The 20,271-nt window shown below is 48.1% G+C and overlaps 1 protein-coding gene across 5 annotated transcripts in view; it reads left to right on the top strand.

Moving 5' to 3' along the window:
• Epb41l4b (erythrocyte membrane protein band 4.1 like 4B) overlaps nucleotides 1-20,271 on the top strand; it is a 149,356-nt gene that overhangs the window by 57,621 nt on the left and 71,464 nt on the right. For all 5 annotated transcript variants that reach the window (XM_059254384.1, XM_059254382.1, XM_059254383.1 and 2 more), the window contains exons 6-14: nucleotides 2,175-2,227; nucleotides 7,551-7,671; nucleotides 9,388-9,475; nucleotides 9,633-9,721; nucleotides 10,039-10,108; nucleotides 10,200-10,369; nucleotides 13,279-13,388; nucleotides 15,389-15,419; nucleotides 18,859-18,892. In XM_059254384.1, coding sequence (XP_059110367.1) covers nucleotides 2,175-2,227; nucleotides 7,551-7,671; nucleotides 9,388-9,475; nucleotides 9,633-9,721; nucleotides 10,039-10,108; nucleotides 10,200-10,369; nucleotides 13,279-13,388; nucleotides 15,389-15,419; nucleotides 18,859-18,892 — 766 coding nt within the window. The remainder of the gene's footprint in view (nucleotides 1-2,174; nucleotides 2,228-7,550; nucleotides 7,672-9,387; nucleotides 9,476-9,632; nucleotides 9,722-10,038; nucleotides 10,109-10,199; nucleotides 10,370-13,278; nucleotides 13,389-15,388; nucleotides 15,420-18,858; nucleotides 18,893-20,271) is intronic.

Genomic DNA, 20,271 nt, shown 5'->3' with positions numbered 1-20,271 from the left:
GTATGCCTCAGTAACTCACTGTTTTAACTCTTTTACGCTTTGTCCTCTTTACCAAATTCAAAAAAAGTGCACCAGGTCTTGTCATGTGAATCAGATACTTGCACTGCTGTCATTTTTGTCCTGGTGTAAAATGACTTCTATATGGCTTGGAGCATTTCCAAGAGCATTGACTTTCTTGAATGATGTGTATTTGGGAACCACTTTCCCGCTGTCACATCACTGCCCCATTCATACTGGCTTCTTTTGTATTCGCAAGCAGCACACATTGTTAACATGTATACATGTACAAGCATTTGTGCAGTTTAAAAAGTCTCACCCTTTTACTGAAGCAGTGTAAAGAGGTCCTTATCTGACTGCTAAGAAGAGTGGTAGACCCCTCCTCTCACTTCCTGTCCCATCTTAACAGTGTTATTTAAACTCAAGGTATTGGGCTTATAGTGATCATTAACAAAACACATGATCATGTTATCACAAAACAGCATTGTGTGGTTGGTTTTGAGGGAGCGTTAATAGAGAAAGAAGGCTGACAAACTGACTTGGCAGGTGAAGGCTCTTGCACCCAGGCCAAATGACCTGAGTTCGATCCCCAGGACCTGAAAGTTGTCCTCTGACCTCCATACACATGCTGTGTGGCATGTACAGTCCCCCCTAACATCTGATCAAGTGTATACACACACACACACACACACACACACACACACACACACACACACACAATCATATCTATATATGTATAAATAAATATAAATATAAAATTAGCTTTCATCATTTTCCATTAAGAGTTATTGAATATTTTCTGTTACATTAAAAAAAACCGAGGTTGTATTAAGACTAAGAAGCAGTACCTGATGTTACCAATAGGAATATGTTCTGATTTTGAATGTAATCTGGAGGAAGTTTAATGGGTGATTTCTGCCATTTGTGGTGGTCCACACATCTAATCACAGAGCTGCGGAGACAGAGGCAGGTGGATCTCAGTGAGTTTGAGGCCAGCCTGGTCTACCTAGTGAGTTCCAGGACAGGCCAGAGCTACATAGTAAGACCCTGTCTCAAACAACAAAACCAAGTATAAATCAATTCTATAAATAAAAATGTAAATGTAATATATAGATAAGATGTAATTTCTGTGTTTGCAAATTCTTAATAGAAAATGCCCTCTAAAAATTTCAGTGTCAGGTAGGCCATAGGAGGAGTAGACTGTACAGTGTATACATTGGTCTTACTCAGCCATGCAGTACAGGATTTGATTGGTGTGTGTGCTGAGCATGTGTGTATTTTATCACTGTCGATTCTGTGCTCCTCATACTAAAGGCCCCGTAACTGTAGCATTTGTCTCCAGTTTGGCGAACGTTGCTGACAGTACTTCATGTATGTCTGGGCCTTTGCATTTTGTCTCCACTCCCACCCAACTTACCTCCTAACAAAAACAGTGCTCTGAGGCCAGCGTTGCCTCCTGTCAGCTGGAAGACCTGGGCCGAGATGCTGAAGACTCACTTTCTCATCTGGAAAATGAGAAGTTGGGTGGGGGGCACTGGCTACACCCATCCTTAGAGTTTACAGACTACACATTGACTCAACATGTAATACATGAGAAGACCTTAAGAACTATGAAGTTCTGTGCCAATGACCATCATTACTATTTTCCCAACTCACTTTGGAATTTGAATTATGAGTGAAATCACTGTATTTGCAAGAGTGCTTTCCTGTGGTCCTGCCTCAGTTGGACCTGTTAGAATGCTGAGCATATCTAATGGTCCTGGAAGTAGTATATACAGTGTTCGTGTGCTTATTTTTACTGTCCTGACTGTTTCAAGGAAGATTGAAGGCAGCTTGTATAGTCTAATGGACTGTATCAAGAGAAAATAAGTCTAGGATAACTAAACATTCCGAGCTCTTTTCAAATTCAGTACAAGTGTCTGCATGGCTGGTAGAACGTATACTTGGATAGTTTTGTCATATGTGGAGAACTGCCCTGGGAAATTTGTAGTGTATGTTAGTTTGTGTTCTTTAACATAGACACCAAAAATAAAAACCACTAGCATCAGAAGCCTTATGTAGACACGGCTGCCTTTTACACGGTGGTTTTTTTTTTCTTCTGATGTTTGTTACATAGTTCCAAATGTAGAGCTTCCTATTAGTGTTAATTTCTCTCTCTTTTTCTTTCTTTTCCCAAGACTGAAGTGCCCCTATGAAACGGCTGTGGAGCTAGCTGCCCTCTGTCTGCAAGGTACATTCCTCTTTAAAATCTTAAAGTTACTGCTTTCGTTTCAGTAAGAGAGACTCCCTGTATACCAGGCCCAGGGTCCTGCTTTCTCCCAGGATGTAAAGCAATATGATGTGACCTCAGTCCCAAGGAGCTTGCGGTCTGGTGGGGAAAATGCACAGAGCATATGGCCGTTTTCTAGCAACAGCAACACAGAGGAGGCTTGGGAGAGGGGGGCATTGGGGGACCGTGGCAAGGAAGGTGACTGGAAGAACCAAGGATTCTGAAAGTGTGAGGAGGAGGGGAGATGCAGCTCTTGCTTGGTGTGCACACAGCCCTGGGCTCCATCCTTAGTTCTTCAAGTGCCGGGTGGGGGTTTGTGTAATGAGGGGCTGATACAGACATCAGTCGGTTGAGTAGTGTGCACCACATAAAACCAGATGCGATAGTGCACACCAGTCATCCCAGAATCAGAAGTTCAAGGTCATCCTTAACTAGATACAAGTTTGAGGCCAGCCGGGGCTACATGAGGCCCTGTCTCAGAAAAAACAAAACAAAACAAAAAGCAAACAACAATAAAGTCACAGAGATAGTAATGGCAGTGTGAAATTCAAGAAACTGGATTGCCTTTGGCCCCACTTAAAGAATATGAACTTGGTGGGGTCAGCAGCAGTTCTTCGCATTAAGGAGGCAGGCCTGGGTGGTGGGGATTTGGGAAAGAAGGCATTGGAGTGGGGCTGATCATGGGCCAGAGAAGAGTGAGGGCTGTTACTGTAACAGAGATAGTAAGGAGCTGAGCAGGGCAGGTGGGTGTGCACACAGTGAGTGCAGCCGTGGTGGTGCCGGAGCAGGATTCCCTGATGAGCCCTAATGTGAGAAGGGAGTCGGGCATGACTCAGGCTGCTGCTGGGGGTAGGTGGTGGCATCGCTGAGTGAGCAGAGGAGAAGGAGGTTCCCGGGGAGTGAGTGGCCAGTGTGGACCTCGGCCAAGAGGTGCTGAAGTCACCAGCTTGCACGTGGGAACTGGGTGGCAGGAGTCCTGCCTGTAGGACCATCCATCCGCGTTGACTGTTCATCTGTGGGAGGTGCTGGTGGATCTTCATTTTAAATGCATGAGAAACACTTGCTTAATTCTCCAGCACTAATTAAGAGAATGGGGTTTCATTAGCATGTGCTTAGCAGAGTGCATTCGCTGGGTTATGATGTGTGACATACCCACTCATAGTATTTGTGAACACCCTAAGATTTTGCTTTGACAATTTTTTTATATTTATTTATTTGTGTGTGTGTGTGTGTGTGTGTGTGTGTGTGTGTGTGTGTGTGACAGTGTAAGTGTGGTGGGTTGTTGGACAGCTTTGGAGAGTGGTTTTTTCCTTTCATGTGTGGGTTCTGGACATTCAGCTCAGCATGTCAGGCTTAGTAGCAAGTGTCTAGATCTGCTGAGCCATCTCACCAGCTTATATTTTACTAATTTAAGAAAAGCTGATCTGAGAAGTGTCACAAGGTCGATCACATGATTACAGACTCTGGGTAGGACAGCACAGCAGTCAGGCAGGTCAAAGAAAGCACGTGACGTCCCATCTGCCACCCACCAGCACCTACATCCTCTGTTAATGAGTTTAGATTGATATTTTGTTGTTGTTGTTTTGTTTTGTTTTGTTTTTCGAGACAGGGATTCTATGTGTAGTCCAGGTTGTCCTGGAACTCACTTTGTAGACCAGGCTGGCCTCAAACTCACAGAGATCGACCTGCCTCTGCCTCCTAAATGCTGGGATTAAAGGCTTGTGCCACCACCGCCTGGCTTAGATTCTTTTTTTTTTTTTTTTTTTTTTTTAAAGAAATGTAGTTCGGATTATCAGAAATCTTTGTGTGTAGTTTCCTAGTATTTTTGTTACATTTTAATTTAGTGTGTATGCGTGCACGCACAAATACAAGTGTGCATGCTTTCGAAGAGATCAGAGAACAACTTGCAGAAGTTGGTTCTCTTCTTCCACTGTGTGGGTCATGGGGCTCGAACTCAGGTCATCAGTTATCTGCTGAGGCATCCCACTGGCCCTGCTTGCTGTTTTTAGTCATTGTATGTTGTCACATTGATAACCTGTTAAGATGTTTTGTTGGTAGTGGGTGTAGTCCCGGTCCTGGATACTTCCGGTCCTTTGTCACCTCCTCACGGATGCTCAGTTAGTGCAGAAGGAGGAGAGGAGTGAGCTTGGAGCCGACTGTGACGTACAGGGCAGCATGCTTCCCCTCCCTGTATAGTCTGATGCAGCAGGTCTCCTGGTGAGTGCCATGGTGTAGGCAGAATTGGAGACATGGCGGAGGCTCCTGGCTCCTTGTGTTGGCCAGATGCAGATTTTACCAGCGTAGACAGTAACCTTCATCTGCACTGGTTCCTGAGCTTTTCAAGAGGCCTAGTCAGGCTTGGCAGCCCCGAAGAATCTGTCAGGGTAGTGTTAATGAAAGGAAAGCACCCAAGCACCCGTGTCAGGCCTGGGGCCATTAATCACTGCAGAAGCTTCCTCCTGAGGCTATTGGCATAGTGTTTCAAGCCTGTCCTGTTGTCCTGAATGATTAGAAGAGGAGGCATGCCTCTGCCCTCGATGGTCCCGCTGTCCAGAGACTGTGAAAGCAGCCTGGCGAAGAGTACAACCACCCATAGCTGTAGGAAGATTTAAGGTGCAATCCTTATGTCAGGTACAGATAAATCCTGGGAAGACTGAGGGGGACACACGGGGAAAGCCTCATCACATTGTCATTCCGTTCCCGTGGTCTCACCAACTTTCCTCTGAAGCCCAGCCTGGAGCCTGCACTGGGATAACTGGCCTCGCTGTCGGTGTGAATAAAGTGAAGGGCAGAGTTTCCTCTGGTGGTTGAGCCTTTAAGGCATATCTTACTGTTGCTTTTGAATTAATAGTGCCCCCTGAGTTGAGCGACTGTGGCCTTCCACGGAGGATGTGCTCTTTGGGGAATACATTTGTGGTGCATTTGAAAATCAATCCAAGTGAAAGGGTAAAAGGGATTTGAGATCGTCTGTGGCATGGTATGTTCCAGTTTGGTCCATGTAATAACTCCCCTGTCTCAGGTAGAGATCACAGACCTGGAGCAGCTCAGTGATTTGCCCCGGGACCCACAGATAGGTACAGCAGGCAGGGTGGGAGCTTAGTCAGTCTTACAGCTGAGCCATTTCCCTTCCACAGTCTCCACGGAGCCAGAGCCTGGCTGCAGAACTGGGAGATTCTTGGAGTGCCAAGTTCTTTCAGCATGTTCTTGGAAGACACTGGTGTCCCAGGTGCTGCTCAGGCCTGCTTCAGGCCAGCAAAGGCTGGAAGGGACACTGGCCTCTTCCTCACTGGTGTCTTTGGCATTCTTAATCTTGACAGTTTAGGCCACCACTGAACACAGGGTCCTATTGAGTCATATTTGCCCGTGGGTACATGAAATACCATAGGAATCTCCTTTCAGACTGTACAAAGCTTAGTTAGCGCTTGCCAGGCGCTCACTGCACAGTGACCTCTAGGACTGAGGTCAGTGGTGGTCTCTGGCTTGGGGAACCCAATCCCACTCCCTTTCTGGCTATAGATTGTTTCTAGAACAGAATTTCATGTGTGTGCCCCTGCCCAGGGTCAAAGGCTGCTGCATGCCCTGACCCAGACTCTTCTACATCTTGGTCTAAGGGATGTGAAGGATGGCATTCAAGTGGAAAGGTATTTACCAGGTCACTTCTCTCTGTCAGACATTGCCTTGTAAAGGCAGAGTCTCCTTGAATTTGGTTTTATTGCTTCCTCTGCATGAACAAGAACTGTTTGGGTTTAGTGTTTTGAGACTGGGTCTCACTTTGTCTAGCCCAGACCTTGACCAAGAGAACCTCCTACCATAGCTTATCTCATTGACACACCACACTTGACCACAAGGACGTGTATCCATTCTGCACATCAAATGAAGTCCCTCTCCTGGAAAGTTGGGCCATGAGATTTGGGTCCTCAGAAGCCACATGCTGGCCATGCGTGGCCTAATGGGGTGGTAAGGTGGTCGTATATAGTGAGCTGCTGCTGTCCCTGCAGGTTCCTGAGCGTGTGTGGCTCCATCCACTGGTAGATTCGATGTCTGAGACAGCAGGTTCCAGGCTTTCTCCCATTAGCAGGCTAGCTATGTCAGCATCACATGGGAATTGGTTAGAATACAAATCAGATGGAATAGGAATATAGCCCAGTGGGTAGAGTGCTTGCCCAGCATGTCTGAAGTCCTGAGTTTCAACCCCCCCCCACACACACACACACATACAATCAGCCATAGTGGTGCACTCGAGGTGAAGGTAGGAGGATCAGAAGTTGAAGGTCACCCACAGTTACGTTCAGTTCTGGGCCTGGCTCCACATCAAGATCAGCAAATCTGGGTGTGGGGCCCAGTGATGTTCTGTTTTCATGAGCCCACCAAATGACGTTTTTTGCACTCTTAAGTTCAAAAACAACTGTTGGGGATCCCTGCCTTTCCAAGGAAAGTGCCCCAATCCCCAAGGGTCTTGTGAAATGGCAGGCAGTGACGACTGGGCTGTTCCTGGATGGGCATGCAAGTCTGCACGGTGATCCAGCCCCTAGGTGGCATCTCCTCGTGCTAACCCGAAGCCCACACTTACTGTAACCAGGTTGTAGAGGAAACTGGGGGATTCCTTCTTATTCTGAAGTCTGGAGGGGTCGAGTGGATTTTCTCGTTCATGCTTCAGAGGGATAGGGCCACCTGTCCTTGGGCCCTCTTGTTTTGCGGCTTGGCAAGAGTGAGAACCATGCAGTGTGCGTTGGGCTCTTCGCCGGGAAGGTTCCTGTTGCTATCCATCCCTCTGTCCCCCTTCTCCCCTTCTCTGTTCTGCCTGACTCATGGCTGCAGTTGCTCCTGCAGCCTGCTCACCACCCCTCCCTGCTTCTTTAGCCCTCCCTCAGATTCTGCATGCACCAAATTCATGATCCACCCTTCCCAGCCCTGCACATGCTAAAACATTGCTCTGACCCATGCTTAACAAGAGCCCTGTGCAGAGGAGGCTCTCGGGCAGATCCTCCTTGCCTGCAAACACCTTTTATTGCAAGTTTCCACTTCCCGGGGAAATGTGAGCCAGGCCTCCTTACTGGGAGAAGAAGTGAGGAGAAAGCCAGTAATGACTAAGGTGATGGTGTACTTTTCTATTGGAGGGTGTTAGAATGACTTCCAGGGATGCTGAGGGAAGCTGATAACAAGAGGGCTCTACCTCAGGGGCACCCGTACTTTCTGATCAGAAAGAATGCCCGTGGGTTCAGTCGCAGCCATAACCCCAAGTGCTCAGTGTCTTCTGTTTTCCTCCCTTTTATAAACTGCGCAGCGGAGCTGGGGGAGTGTGAGCTCCCGGAACACACACCGGAGCTTGTGTCTGAGTTTCGGTTCATCCCAAATCAGACAGAAGCCATGGAGTTCGATATCTTCCAGAGATGGAAAGAGTACAGGTACCTCAATGAACCTCTTTCGTGGTCTGAACTGCTTGTTTACTTGTCCTATGTGCTCGTCAGTCCCTTCTGAAAAACCGTTGCATGACCTTGTGCAGCACAGCATGCCCTTTGCCTAGCAGAGAGGTGTTCAGTTCATGACCGGGTTGTAGCCTCGCCCCTGAGCTTCACACCTGTTTCCAAAAGGCCCCCATGTCACCTCTCTTCTGAGAAATGTGCAAAGGTCAAGCCATGCTATTTTCTGTCACTGAAACACATAGTTTCTGTCTGATTTGATTGTTTCTTATCAGTGACACCCCAGGTGTGGATAAAACACTGCGCTTACAAGGTCCTGTCCCTCCCGAGCAGTCGTTCTCAACCTTCCTAATGCTATGACCCTTATACAGTTCATATTATGTGATCCCTAACTGTAAAATTATTTCATTGCTACATTGTAACTGTAATTTTGCTATTGTTATGAATGGTAATGTAAATATCTGATATGCAGGGTATCTGCTATGTGACCCCCAAAGGGGTCTCGACCCACAGATTGAGAACCACTGTTCTAGAGCAAACTTTTTAAAAAATACAGGTGGAGCATCCCTAACTCTCAAATACTGAATCTAAAATGTAAAACTTTTGAGCATTAACCTGGTGATACATTTGAAAAATGCACACCAGGCCTTATGGGGCAGGCTGAAGTCTGGTCATAGGGACAGTTTTTAAATACGTATGACATCAGCTCCAGGACCTTTATGGATCAGATGAATGTGACATAAGTGACTTATCCTTCAGAGTATCTCACTGTCTTCACGCTAGTTTTGAAAATCTGGGAAAGGAAAAAAAAAAAAAAAGGACCACAGATACTTTTGGTCTCACACATTCTGGGTCAGGAGGACCTAGCCTGTCACCCTACGGTGAAATGGTAAGACCATATGACATGCAGTATTCTTATATGTCCAAAAGGTGTGGTGTTTATGTCTTCCCTAATCTAACATACTTGTTTTTGTTTTGCCTGGACTAGTAAGGCAGTTTGCCAGTGATGTACACACACGCATGCACACACACACACACACACACACACACACACACACACACACACACGTTTGCGCGTGAGCAAACACACATCACAAAGCACCTGTTCCTAGTTACTCTTGGACCTGACTTAGTGTGACCTTCTATTGTCCCTCAGTCCTCCGATGACTTTTAAAATAAAAGATGGTATAAATGTCATTATCAAATGATAGGGAAGTTTGCAGATGTGTAGGGAACGTGTCCCACCTACTCTCATGTGCAACCTCCTTTCTCCCAGAGGAAGGCCAGGAGGGACAATCTTTCCCTTTGCCTTAGAGCACACTCTTGTTTTCTTTTTCTTTTTTTTTGTTTGTTTTTTTGTTTTTTTGAGATAGGGTTTCTCTGTGTAGCCCAGGCTGGCCTGGGACCCACTCTGAAGCCCAGGCTGTCCTGGAACTCACAGAGATGTGCCTGCCTCTGCCTCCCGAGTGCTGGAATTAAAGGTGTGCCACTGCCCAGTATACACTCTGGTTTTCCTAGGAAACACCATCCTGTGGTCTTCCTGTTCAGCTGCCATGGGTTCTTAGAGGTCGTTTCTGTCCTTACAAACTCGCGTTCTCCATTGCTGTAACTGTTGTATGACCTGCAGCTCAGGGGTCTCCTCAGACCCCGCGGGTGTGTGGGGCCCAGTTTACATGTGTCTCCGTTGGTTTGTTTTCTAAGGGGAAAGAGCCCTGCCCAGGCAGAACTCTCCTATCTCAACAAAGCAAAGTGGCTGGAAATGTATGGGGTGGACATGCACGTCGTCAGGGTAAGAGCTCTGTGTGTTTTCGTCATTTTATCTGGCTGTTTCTGAGAAATGCATAGTGTGCCAACCAAGTAAATGGTGGCGAGGAAACTGTGTTTGCATTCTTCTCTGTGACGACCTGTTAGAACCCTCTACCGACTGTCACTTCGTTTGTTTGTAGGGAAGAGATGGCTGTGAATATTCTCTTGGACTGACCCCGACAGGCATATTAATCTTTGAAGGAGCTAACAAAATAGGCTTATTCTTTTGGTAATTTTAGTTTTGTCTAATATTAAAAATGTCTTTTCCTATTTTGTGTTGGAAAGTCTATATGTGATGGATGATTCTGAGGGGTATTTGCAACACCCAGATTCGCTTTAAAAAAAAAAAAAATCACACCATCCCAGTGTCATTGTGCGTGTGTGGCCGATGCACTGAACCTCTCGATAATCCTGTTTAAATGAATGAATGATGATTTCCTTTTCTTAGCCAATCTAAACTGTCATAAGTAGAAAGGAGACTGTTGGATGTGTAGACGGCAGTTCGGCTGTCGACTGCCCTTTTTAAAACGCTTTCTCTCTGGCCAGGCCTAAGATTACCAAAATGGACTTTAAAAAGAGCAAACTGACCCTCGTAGTCGTGGAGGATGACGACCAGGTAGGCTGTGCTCCCCCGTGTCCTCCCTGTGGCCACTCACCCACGCCCCTGTGACACGGGCCCCCACGAGGACCTGTGCTTCCTCCCCCAGGGGCGCGAGCAGGAGCACACGTTCGTGTTCAGGCTGGACAGCGCACGCACCTGCAAGCACTTGTGGAAGTGCGCCGTGGAGCACCACGCCTTCTTCCGCCTGTGCACGCCGAGCAACAGCAAGTCCACCAGATCGGACTTCATCCGGCTGGGTTCCCGCTTCCGGTTCAGGTTGGCAGTTGCTTTAGGACATGGGCCAGGTGTTTCAGAGAGTGACAGCTCCTCTTTCCTGTGTGTGAATGTAGCAGTGGATTTGTGTGTGTCCATCTGTCCGTCCGTCCGTCCGTCTGTCCGTCCGTCTGTCGGTCTGTCCGTGTGTGTTGTTTGCCCCACCCCCACTTCCTTGTCAAGGCCTGCCCTTTAAGTCCAGTCACAGCCTCTTTTGGCTTCCGTCACTTTACTGATCACATGGAACTGATGTGGGGTGAAATCCTTGGTGCCGGGAACGTTTTGATGTTGACATTTTTCTCAGCTTGGAACTGTTTGCCAGTATTTGAGCTTAGGGCCCTGAACGTTTTGGATTGGGGGGTGAAGTGTGCTCAACATGTAATAACAAAATTTCCGGGCCTGTACCTATAGCTAGAGTCGTGCTGTCCGGTGCAGTGGCCACTAGCTACGTGGCAGCTACTGGAGTTGAAAACTATAGTGTGTTGGTCTCACCCAGCCTTGTCTCCAGTGTGCAGTGACCACATGAGGTGGTGGCTGCCTGTGAGTAGGGCAGACGCAGCGCATAGAGTCATTGGAGGAGGTTCTGTTGGATTCTGCCTTACTAGAACTCCTCACAACCCACTCTTAACCCTAGAGGCAGCCTTAACAAGGCCGATCAAGTGTCCCTGTTTTCCGGACTACACTGGGCTCAAACTCTCTGCCTGCCAAATGGATTAGAAGTGTGCCCCGCACACCTGGCCTCGGTGCTTCTATTTGTGTGCATGCGTATGTGCAGTGTGGTTTGCACGTCCTTCACGTGCAAGTTTTCATAGAGACCTGAGAGTGGCCTAAGTGTCTTCCTCCACTGCTCTCCATCTCATTTCCTGAGACAGGGTCTCTTACTGAGTCGTAGCTCACTGAGAGCTAGGCTGCTGCTGACCTCCACAGATCTACTTATTTCCACCTTCCCAGTGCTAGGATTACAGATTGCAAGACAGCACCCTGCTGTTGAGACGGGTGTGGGGATCTGAACTTGGATCTTCATGCATGTGTCAGTACTTCACCGACATCATCTTCCCAGCCCTGGTTCTTAAATTTCTCACTCAGTTCTTCACTGCCTAAACATCTTCCCAGCCCTCGTTCTTTCTTTCTTTCTTTCTTTCTTTCTTTCTTTCTTTCTTTCTTTCTTTCTTTCTTTCTTTCTTTCTTTCTTTCTTTCTTTTTGTTTCTCAAGACAGGGTTTCTCTGTGTGGTTTTGGTGCCTGTCCTGGATCTTGCTCTGTAGACCAGGCTGGCCTCGAACTCACAGAGATCTGCCTGACTCTGCCTCCCGAGTGCTGGGACTTAAGGCGTGCACCACCACCGCCCGGCCCAGCCCTGGTTCTTAAATTTCTCACCATTGCTAAGAGATTTGGTAATGATTAAGGATGAGAGCACTGTATGTGTGTGTGTATTTGAATCTGAAAAGAGCCTGAATAAATAGCTTATTCTCACATATTTTTACTTTTGAGTTTAAGACTAGCTCATGCGAACTCCTGGGGCATCTTTAAAAATGAAGATACACGGCCTCTTAACCAGAGTCTGTGAATGTGTGCATGTGGGTGTCAGCCCTTGGAATATGAATTTTCTTTCTTTTCTTTTTTTTAAATTTTATTTGTTTATGTGTATGGGTGTTTTGTCTACATGTATGTTTGTGCACCGTGAAGAGGCCAGAGAAGGTGTCAGATGTCCTAAAACTAGAGTGACAGACGATTGTGAGCTGCTATGTGGGTGCTAGAAATTGAACCTGGGTCCCCTGGAAAAGCAGCCCACAGAGCCATCTCTCCAGCCTGAAATGCACATTTTAAATACACTCCTGAGTCTGAGAATCTCAGTTACATGGTAGAGAACTTCACTTGGTTTCATAACCTCTGCCCACACGTGGCATGTCCCTGAACTCTGTTGAAAATGCCAGAAGTGTTGCTCACTTCAGATTTATCTACCGTGCAAGGAAGTGGCTGTGCATTTCTGTTTAAAGAATAGTTTTTGTTTGAGTGTATTTTTTTAAATGCTCTAAGGAAGGGAAAAAGAAGAGCAAGTCCTTGAGGAAAAAGAATCACATCTCCAGGCCCTGGGAGGATGGGCATGTCAGTGTGGCAAAGGTTTGCAGAACCACCGCAGTCTGCCCATACCCATGTGGATTTGGAGTTGGGTGGAGAGGGCAGTCGAGGAGATTGCCAAAATAAGTAGGCTTCTCCTTCCTGGGGAGATGCTCCAGGGATTGGCTTAGACCTAGTGACCTTTGTTCCTCAAGGAGAAATGAAGAAGGAAGGGAAGTTTGGAGGTGAGGCTGCCCTGGGAGGCATCTGGAGCAGGTAGCATTTGGATCCTTCCATCTGAAAAACCAGCCAAAAGCTGCTGGACTGGAGCAATGATGGGTGGATCAGCAAAACACAGCTTCCCCCACTGGAGCTGCAGCTGGCTTCACAGTGGTTGGGCCTGGAAAGCCAAAGAAGTTGGAGACATTTCCTTTGGCGCCTTGCAAAGGAGGCCAAGGTTTAGGGGCCTGCTACAACAGCCTCAGAGGCGATGTGAAATGCTGAGTGTCTCTATGGTGTTCCTTGAGAGGTTATTCCATGTCTAATCAATAATCTTCATCGAGTGATCCAAGTACTCGGACCTATTTGGTTTGTGCAACCAAGTGGTTGGTACTTAAATTGTAGGTTTTACCCTTTGGTAGAAGGAGATTTTTGCCCCTGTGCCTGGCTTGGCAAAGGAGACTGTATTTCCAAATAGAAGCTTTAAAATTAGCATGTCTTTACCAGGTGAGTTCATGCTAAGTTGAAATGCATGCTGGAGCTCTTGAAAAAAATGAAAATATTCACTTGCACTAGCTGTGGTATGTTGAGAGCTTGTATTGGCGCTAACGTGCACATCAAATATTTCCTTCCCAGCGGGCGGACAGAATACCAGGCGACACACGGCTCCAGATTGCGAAGAACCAGCACCTTTGAGAGGAAGCCTAGCAAACGTTACCCGTCCCGGCGACATTCCACATTCAAAGGTTATACAGTGTTCCTTCCTTGCGGACGTGTTGCAGTAGCGCTTGGTGGGTCGGTTGTCTAGGGGAGGAGTTACTGCCGGTACCGGTACCCTCTGGTGTTGGAAAGCTGTTGGAAAAGAATGTCCCGAGTCTTGGTGGACCTCGCCCTCCTGCTGTAATCTTTCTCCGACCCAGTGTGCTCCTCTGCCTCTCCTTGTCTGTCTTCCTTCAACTGTGCCTCTCCACCTCCTTTAGGCCTGGATCCTCAACAGTCTCTCACCCTTGTCCATAGAAGGTACTGCGTCCATTGTCTCCACTACCTTGCCATTCCTGGTGGGGACATCGGGCGCATGCTCACCAGAATTGTGGCCACAGAAGAATGGATGCAGAACCTGCAGAGACGTAGTTCAGGTCCCCCGTGGTCAGTCCCCCGTCCCTGAATACAGCTGCACCCTGTGGCGCTGCTCCCCTGCTCAGAGTTCCCTGACCCTCATGTCTGTTACGGCTCCCACCCGTGTGAGGCCTGAGACCAGGATGTGTCAGGCAGTACATGAGCACTCAATTCTACTTAAGCTGGGTTTCGTAATCGTAGCTTGAAGTCCCGTGCAGCTCACTTCTCTACACGGATTGCTCCTCCTGCGGGCACACTCCAGTTAGCACTGAATTGTTGGTCCTTTTTCACAGCAGGGCCACGGCACCCAGCCTCTGTCACCCTCCTAAACTTGGTATTCTGTACATTTTTCTTGCACAGCCAGGGATTTAATGGGCCTCTGTGGAAACCTGCTTATATACCTGAGCCTTCTAGAATCTTCATCCTTTGTCTCCCTCTACCCTGCTTCCTAATATTATGAGTTAGTAGCACAGTATGAGGACAGACAACAGGTCTTAAGTCATTCTCAGCTGCTTTAGTGGAGAAAAAAAAAGCCAAGAGCCCCCAAAATACGGCCTTAACTTTAAGAGAGACCAGGCAGCCAGGCTGTGGTGGCGCACACCTTTAATCCCGGCACTTGGGAGGCAGAAGCAGTCAGATCTGCTTTGTGAGTTGGAGGCCAGTTGGTCTACAGAGTGACTTCTAGAACAGCCAGGGGTACACAGAGAAAGCCTGTCTTGAAAAAAAACCAAACCAAACTAACAAACAAAAATCACAAAAAACAAGGGAGGTGGGTGGAGGGAAGGAGAGGAAACAGGGAGGGGAGGCTGCAGACGGGATGTAAAATAAATGAAAATTTTTCATTAATAAAAAAGAAAAGAAAAATTCACAAGCAAAAAGAGAGGCCGGGGGCTGGGAACATGTTCAAAGAGAAGGTGATACCTGATAAAGGGTGACTACGGGAAGCATCGGGCAGGTCTAAGGGAGCAGCAGGGGGCGAGAACTCAAACAGGACCATTGTCTCCCTTAGCAGAACCACACTTGCCTGATCAGAAGTTCAATGTGACCCTCAGCTGCATAGCATTTGAGGCCGGCCAGAGCAATAAAAAACTCTGCCCCCCTCAAAAGAAGAAAAGTGTGTAGGGCAAGTTAGGGATATAGCTCAGTGGTAGCAAGGCTATGGGTTCAATTCCCAGCATCACACAAAAAGAAAAGAAGTGTAGTTGAATAAATGTCTTTGTTATGCAGGCTCTGCCTCTGCCCCATCAAAAGTGCCTGCTCCAAGTTCTTCCCTAGATGTTGCTGGCATTTCATCCTTCATCATGTTATATTGCTTTTCCGTCTCTACCCAGGAACCCCAGCTCCTCGGGTGCAAGGACCGCCCTGTGGTTACCTCCTGGTGCTCTGTGGGCATACCGGCACACCCAGCCCTGGGAGCCTGCTTCTAGAGTTGTCTAGAGGACTAGGGAGGAACAGCGCGTATTAGCAGGAGGGCTCAAGTCCTCAGGAAAGACTAGCCAGAGTTCAGGACTGCCTGGTGTGAGATGAGGGCTGTGCCCTGATAGAGTGGTCTCTGCCCAGTCATTCTCCCGGTGTTATTGGGTAGCGAATGTTTTCAAGTTCTGCATAACTTCCCATCCTTTCTTTACAGCAAGCAACCCCGTGATTGCTGCTCAGCTCTGGTGAGTACCCCCAGACTCCCCAGCACAGCTCTCCCCTCTAATCACCACATGTGTTAGTAGTGTTGACTTTCTCCTTAATACAATTAAATCCAAGTGACTCACCTGATAACTTTTTTTTTCCTTTTTCTGCTGCCTGGCTACACCATCCTCCCAGCTTTCAAAAAGCATACAACAGAATGTTCCAAGGCTTTCTTGTTGCAAAACAGCTATTTTGTTTGAGTAGCATAGTGCTTTGTTTGTTGTCACTGTGGTAAGGTGGCAGCCAGGCATGCGTGCGGCACGTGCAGTAATCGTGCGGCAGGCGAGGGTGGGGACCGAAGGCCCCGCTGCTGAGCAAAGGTTCCCAGCAGCAGGTGCCGCCTTGTCCAGTGACCTGCAGGTGCTAGGAGACATGAAACACCTCCGGAGGGCTGGAGAGGTGGCTCTGTGGGTAAAGGCGTTTGCTATGCAAGCCGTGAGACTTGCTGTGCAAGCCGTGAGACCCGTATAAAGGTGGAAAGAGAGCTGGCTCCACAGAACTGCCCTCTGACCTGACCTCCACACGCGCACCGTGGCACACACACACACATCATGCACACAGACATACGATGACAATAAAAGCAAGCCAACAAATAAATAAGCCACCTCTAAGAGTTTCTGCAGGATAATAACTGTGTCACGAGACTGAAAACCTCCCGTATGGGACTTTGCAAGCTTCTCATTGTGGAGCAGATTGGAAATATTTTGAATTCTGGGCTGCGACATGTCTTTCAGAACTATTCAGTGCTGCTGTAGCAACACTGAAGCAGCTGTCGACAATATGCAAACGGATGAGCATGGCTGTGATTCAATAAAACTTTATTCATAAGTACCAGTCAGCCACATTTGGCCCTTGGGTCGAATTAGCTGCCTCTTCCCTAGCGTGACCCTGCCCCTGTGTCTGGAATTCCCTGATAAGCTATGAAACATCCCCCTTGGGCAGGACAGCCTTGGGCCATATGAATACTTATACACATGTGGGACATGGGCATTTGTCCTTCAAAGCTTCCCTGGTAAGGTTCGCGTGGCCCCTGGTAAGGGGAGAGCCACTGCTATACCTGTTACCTGCCTTCTCTGCCCTGTCTGGAACCAGTCCTCTTCCTCTGTAAGCGTGACATGCTAGGAGCAGCTGCCATGTGAGAGAGCAGCTGGTAGATCATTGGTTCTGAACTGCAGGCTGAGGCCTCAAATCTGATAGGGCAAAGGTGGTGGTGGCTGTTGAGATGGGTACACACGGCCTGTGCTGTGTACTCTCATCCTGGCAGACAGGGCATGAGGTCAGGGTCATCACTGCCCTGGCTAGCCTCCAGAGCTCCACCCGAGGCCTCAGGAGCCCTCTCCATAACAGCTTTTTCCAATACATGCCGGGCCCTCTGGCCTTCTACCCGCTTTGCTTCCATTTTTCTCATTTGCAGGCAAGGAGCTTGGACTAGGTCTGTGTTCTCCCCAGGTTTTTTTTTTTTAGCTTCTGATTTTTACCCTCTACCACCATCCCCAATAAGCCTGACTTAAAAAGCAAACAAAACAGACAAGCAAACAAAACAGACTTGTGGGTAGGGAAGGACTAAGGCCCACCTGTTCATTGGCTTCCTCCCCACTTCAGGAAGTACTGAGATCCCCTTCAAGGAACCTCAGGTTCTGGAGAGCAGAAGTTAGCATAGCCTCAGGTTCCAGGGTGTGTTTGCAGACAGGCTGGCCTGGCCATGCTGCCTGCCTTCTGCATCTGATGAAGGGGTGGGAGAATCCTCCTGAATGCTGCCCATAGTCCTCCGTGGTGGGGGGTATGGGGTGTGATACAGTGTTCTCAGGTCTGCAGGTGTGCCCTCTGCCTCGGGGTCTCTGGCAGTTAGGGTCTGAGCAGCATGCTGAAAACTGCTGACGGTTTTCAGCCCGACAGGTCCTGTTTTGAATTCTCAGGAGATTGTAAGCTACAGTATTTCTTGCTTCCTTAGGAGGTGATTATTTTGTTTGTTTGTATTTCCCTGATAAAGTGACATTTCCCTCTTAGAATCTAGGGGAGATTATACACGGGGGAATAAAAACAAACATAAAAAACAATCGCCACACACACACTAAAGTGTCAGTAAATATACCCTGTAGGAACAAATGAGTTAATAACCGCTGTTCACAGCTGTTCAATTGCTCTTCCCAGCCTGTGGGATCCTGGGTGAGTAGAATTGCTGTGGGCACTGTGGAGGAAGTTGTGCTGGGAACCTCAAAGGTACTGCTGGAAAAAGAGCACCTTGTGGAGCACTTTACCCACCTGCTGGGCCAGCCTAAGCTCTGGCGTAGAGCCTGGCTTCACTGCCAGTCCTCTCTGAAAACTGAATGCAGACCCAGTGTAGGACTCAGAACAAAGATGCCCCCCTCCTCTCTTAGAGATGCAATAAACCTTGATTCCAGGCACCCTAGCAACAGTGACTGCCCAGTGATTGTTCTGGGCTTGGGAGGTTTCCAGTAGGTACTGAGCTCGCATCTTATGCAACAAACGTTCTCTCTCTCTCTCTCTCTCTCTCTCTCTCTCTTTCTCTCTCTCACATTCTCTCTCCCTCTCTCCTTCTCTCTCCTCTCCCTGTGTGTGTTTGTGTATGTATATACATATATACACTACATATATATATATATATATACATTCATATATTTCACACCCATATTTATGCATGCATATGTGTTTATATATTTGCCAAACCAGTTCTAACTAAGATTCTAGTCAAATTAGACCCCACTTGAACTCTGAACTTTTCCACAGACCCTCCAAGAGCCCACTAGATTTGGTGGAAAGAAAACAGGGTTTGGGTCTGAGCAGATGTTGAATCAGCCCTGGCTCAGCCATTGACTGACCAGGTTAGGTTTCCTAACTCTCTGTGAAGCTACTGTTCCTTTGGCTGTGGGTTGAGGTGGTAGGAAACACCACGGACTTTGTCACCCCGATAAGTAGATGAGTGACAGGGCAGAGGCTTGACATGAATGAACATTCCCCACCAGTGCCCAGATCAGCTGCAGTGTCGTTGTGGGCCAGGGGCTCGTGTGGGATTCCTCCTCACAGTGGCTGTGGTAGGTGTCTCGGAGAAGCTGGTACCTCTCCCTTCAGCTGCCAGAGGCTCTGTGCCATCGCTAGAGCGCTAGCCTCTGGGGCAGTGCCAGGGAGGGCCTGCGGTGGGAAGGAAACCCACAATGTCACAGCTACACTTTGGCGTATTCCTGGGGTATTTATGCTGGTGAGCCTTAAGCTGGTGAGTGGAAGTCGCTGTGGTTTCCTGGATTATCTATGTTCATGTAAGTTCTAGGAACCAGAAAAGAAGTGGTGTGCAGACGTTCCTAATGGAGTAGAGAGTCTGTGGGATTAGTTATAGCTGTTAAATAGATCTATCGTAATGCCTCCTTACAACTGATAAAACGATGTTTTTCTTTTTCTTTTTAGCTCCAAAGCAAATCCTGAAGTCCATAATTACCAGGTGAGATGCTGTATTTGAGATGTTTCTGAAAGTTTCTGAATTCTGTGCAACGAGCAGTATGTAGGAACAACATATGCTTGTTAGGTTTTGGTTCACTCTTCTTGTTTCCCAGAAAACTTAGAGACAGATCCTCCTGCCCTGACCCCTGTTCCCTCCTAGTCATCCGAAGTGCCTGGTTTAACCTTGTTAACTTGCAAGTGCCAGGGACATGTAGTTATGTTTCTGGTTGGAGGCCCAGCCTCTCAGCAGCATTCAAGTGCATGCCTTTGTGAAAGCATTCTGTGGGCCTAGCGAAGGAGGCCTTTGAGACAGGCTTCCAGAAGGGAAGATTCTGCCTCTTCTTCTTGTGTCTTCCTGGGCCTGACTGTGCCTGCTGAGGTGCCAAAAGATTGAGGAAACTTGCAGGAAGGACGTTTGGCTTGTTGTTGCTGTTTTGAGACAGTCTGGCTCTGGCTGTCCTGGAACTCACTTGTGTAGAGTAGTGAGTTCTAGTCTTTAACTCACAGAAATCCTCCTGCCTCTGCCTCTCATGGGCTGGGATCAAGGGCCTGCACCACCACTCCCAGCAGGTGTTTTTTGTTTTGCTTTGTTCTGATTGGTCCTTCCCCCCACCCCTTTTCATGGCAAACCCCCTCAGACCAGTGGAGGCTTCATTTATTTCTAGAACCCATGTGTCAAACAGCAGACCTGTCGCATTCGGGGTCCATGTCCAGTGGTGTGTCATTTCACAGCAGTGCCGAACCGGAGCCCATGCCTCCTGCCTGCCCACCTGCTACAGCCGAAGCCCTCTCGGTAGCCCAGCCTGTAGTGAGCCAGCCCCTCCACAGCTGCTGTGGGCGGCCCTCTCTAGGCTTCCAGAGCCTGTCCTGACTTCTTACGCCCCTTCCCACGGTCACGAGCCTGTGTTGAGCTAGCTCCCAGCAGCTGCAGAGTGCTTGCCTTTAGGTTCTTGCTGGTGCTGCCTTGCCCATGCTCATGTGCCTGGAGTCCTTTGCAAACTCTTACCCGCTTGCTACAGTAGCCTCCACCTTGGTACTCAGCAGTCCCCGCCTCCTTTTTTCTTGTAAGTCGGAAGCTCCCAGCTCCAGTAGGATTCAGCCCTGCACCTTAAAACAATGTGGCCAGCATTAAAAGAATAAGCAGCAGTCTCATCCCTTAAGAGTTGAGCAGAAACTTGAGGAGGAGGAACTTGGCATCCATCCATAGACTTCAGAGATCCTAAGGTGGCGCTAATGAACAGACACTGGGGACTCTGGGAGGATGGTATGGGCCTTGCTTCCCAGGTGGTCCTTTGTTTCTGCTTAAAGGCTGAGAGACCCATGTCTGATGACTTCTAACTTGGAGCTCTATATTAGTCTTTTTTTTTTCTTCTGTTGCTG

Source organism: Peromyscus eremicus, chromosome 2 (genome assembly GCF_949786415.1).
Source record: "Peromyscus eremicus chromosome 2, PerEre_H2_v1, whole genome shotgun sequence".
Taxonomy (NCBI): Eukaryota; Metazoa; Chordata; class Mammalia; order Rodentia; family Cricetidae; genus Peromyscus; species Peromyscus eremicus.
Note: the sequence above shows the minus strand (reverse complement) of the source record. Positions and strands in the feature narration are given on the sequence as shown.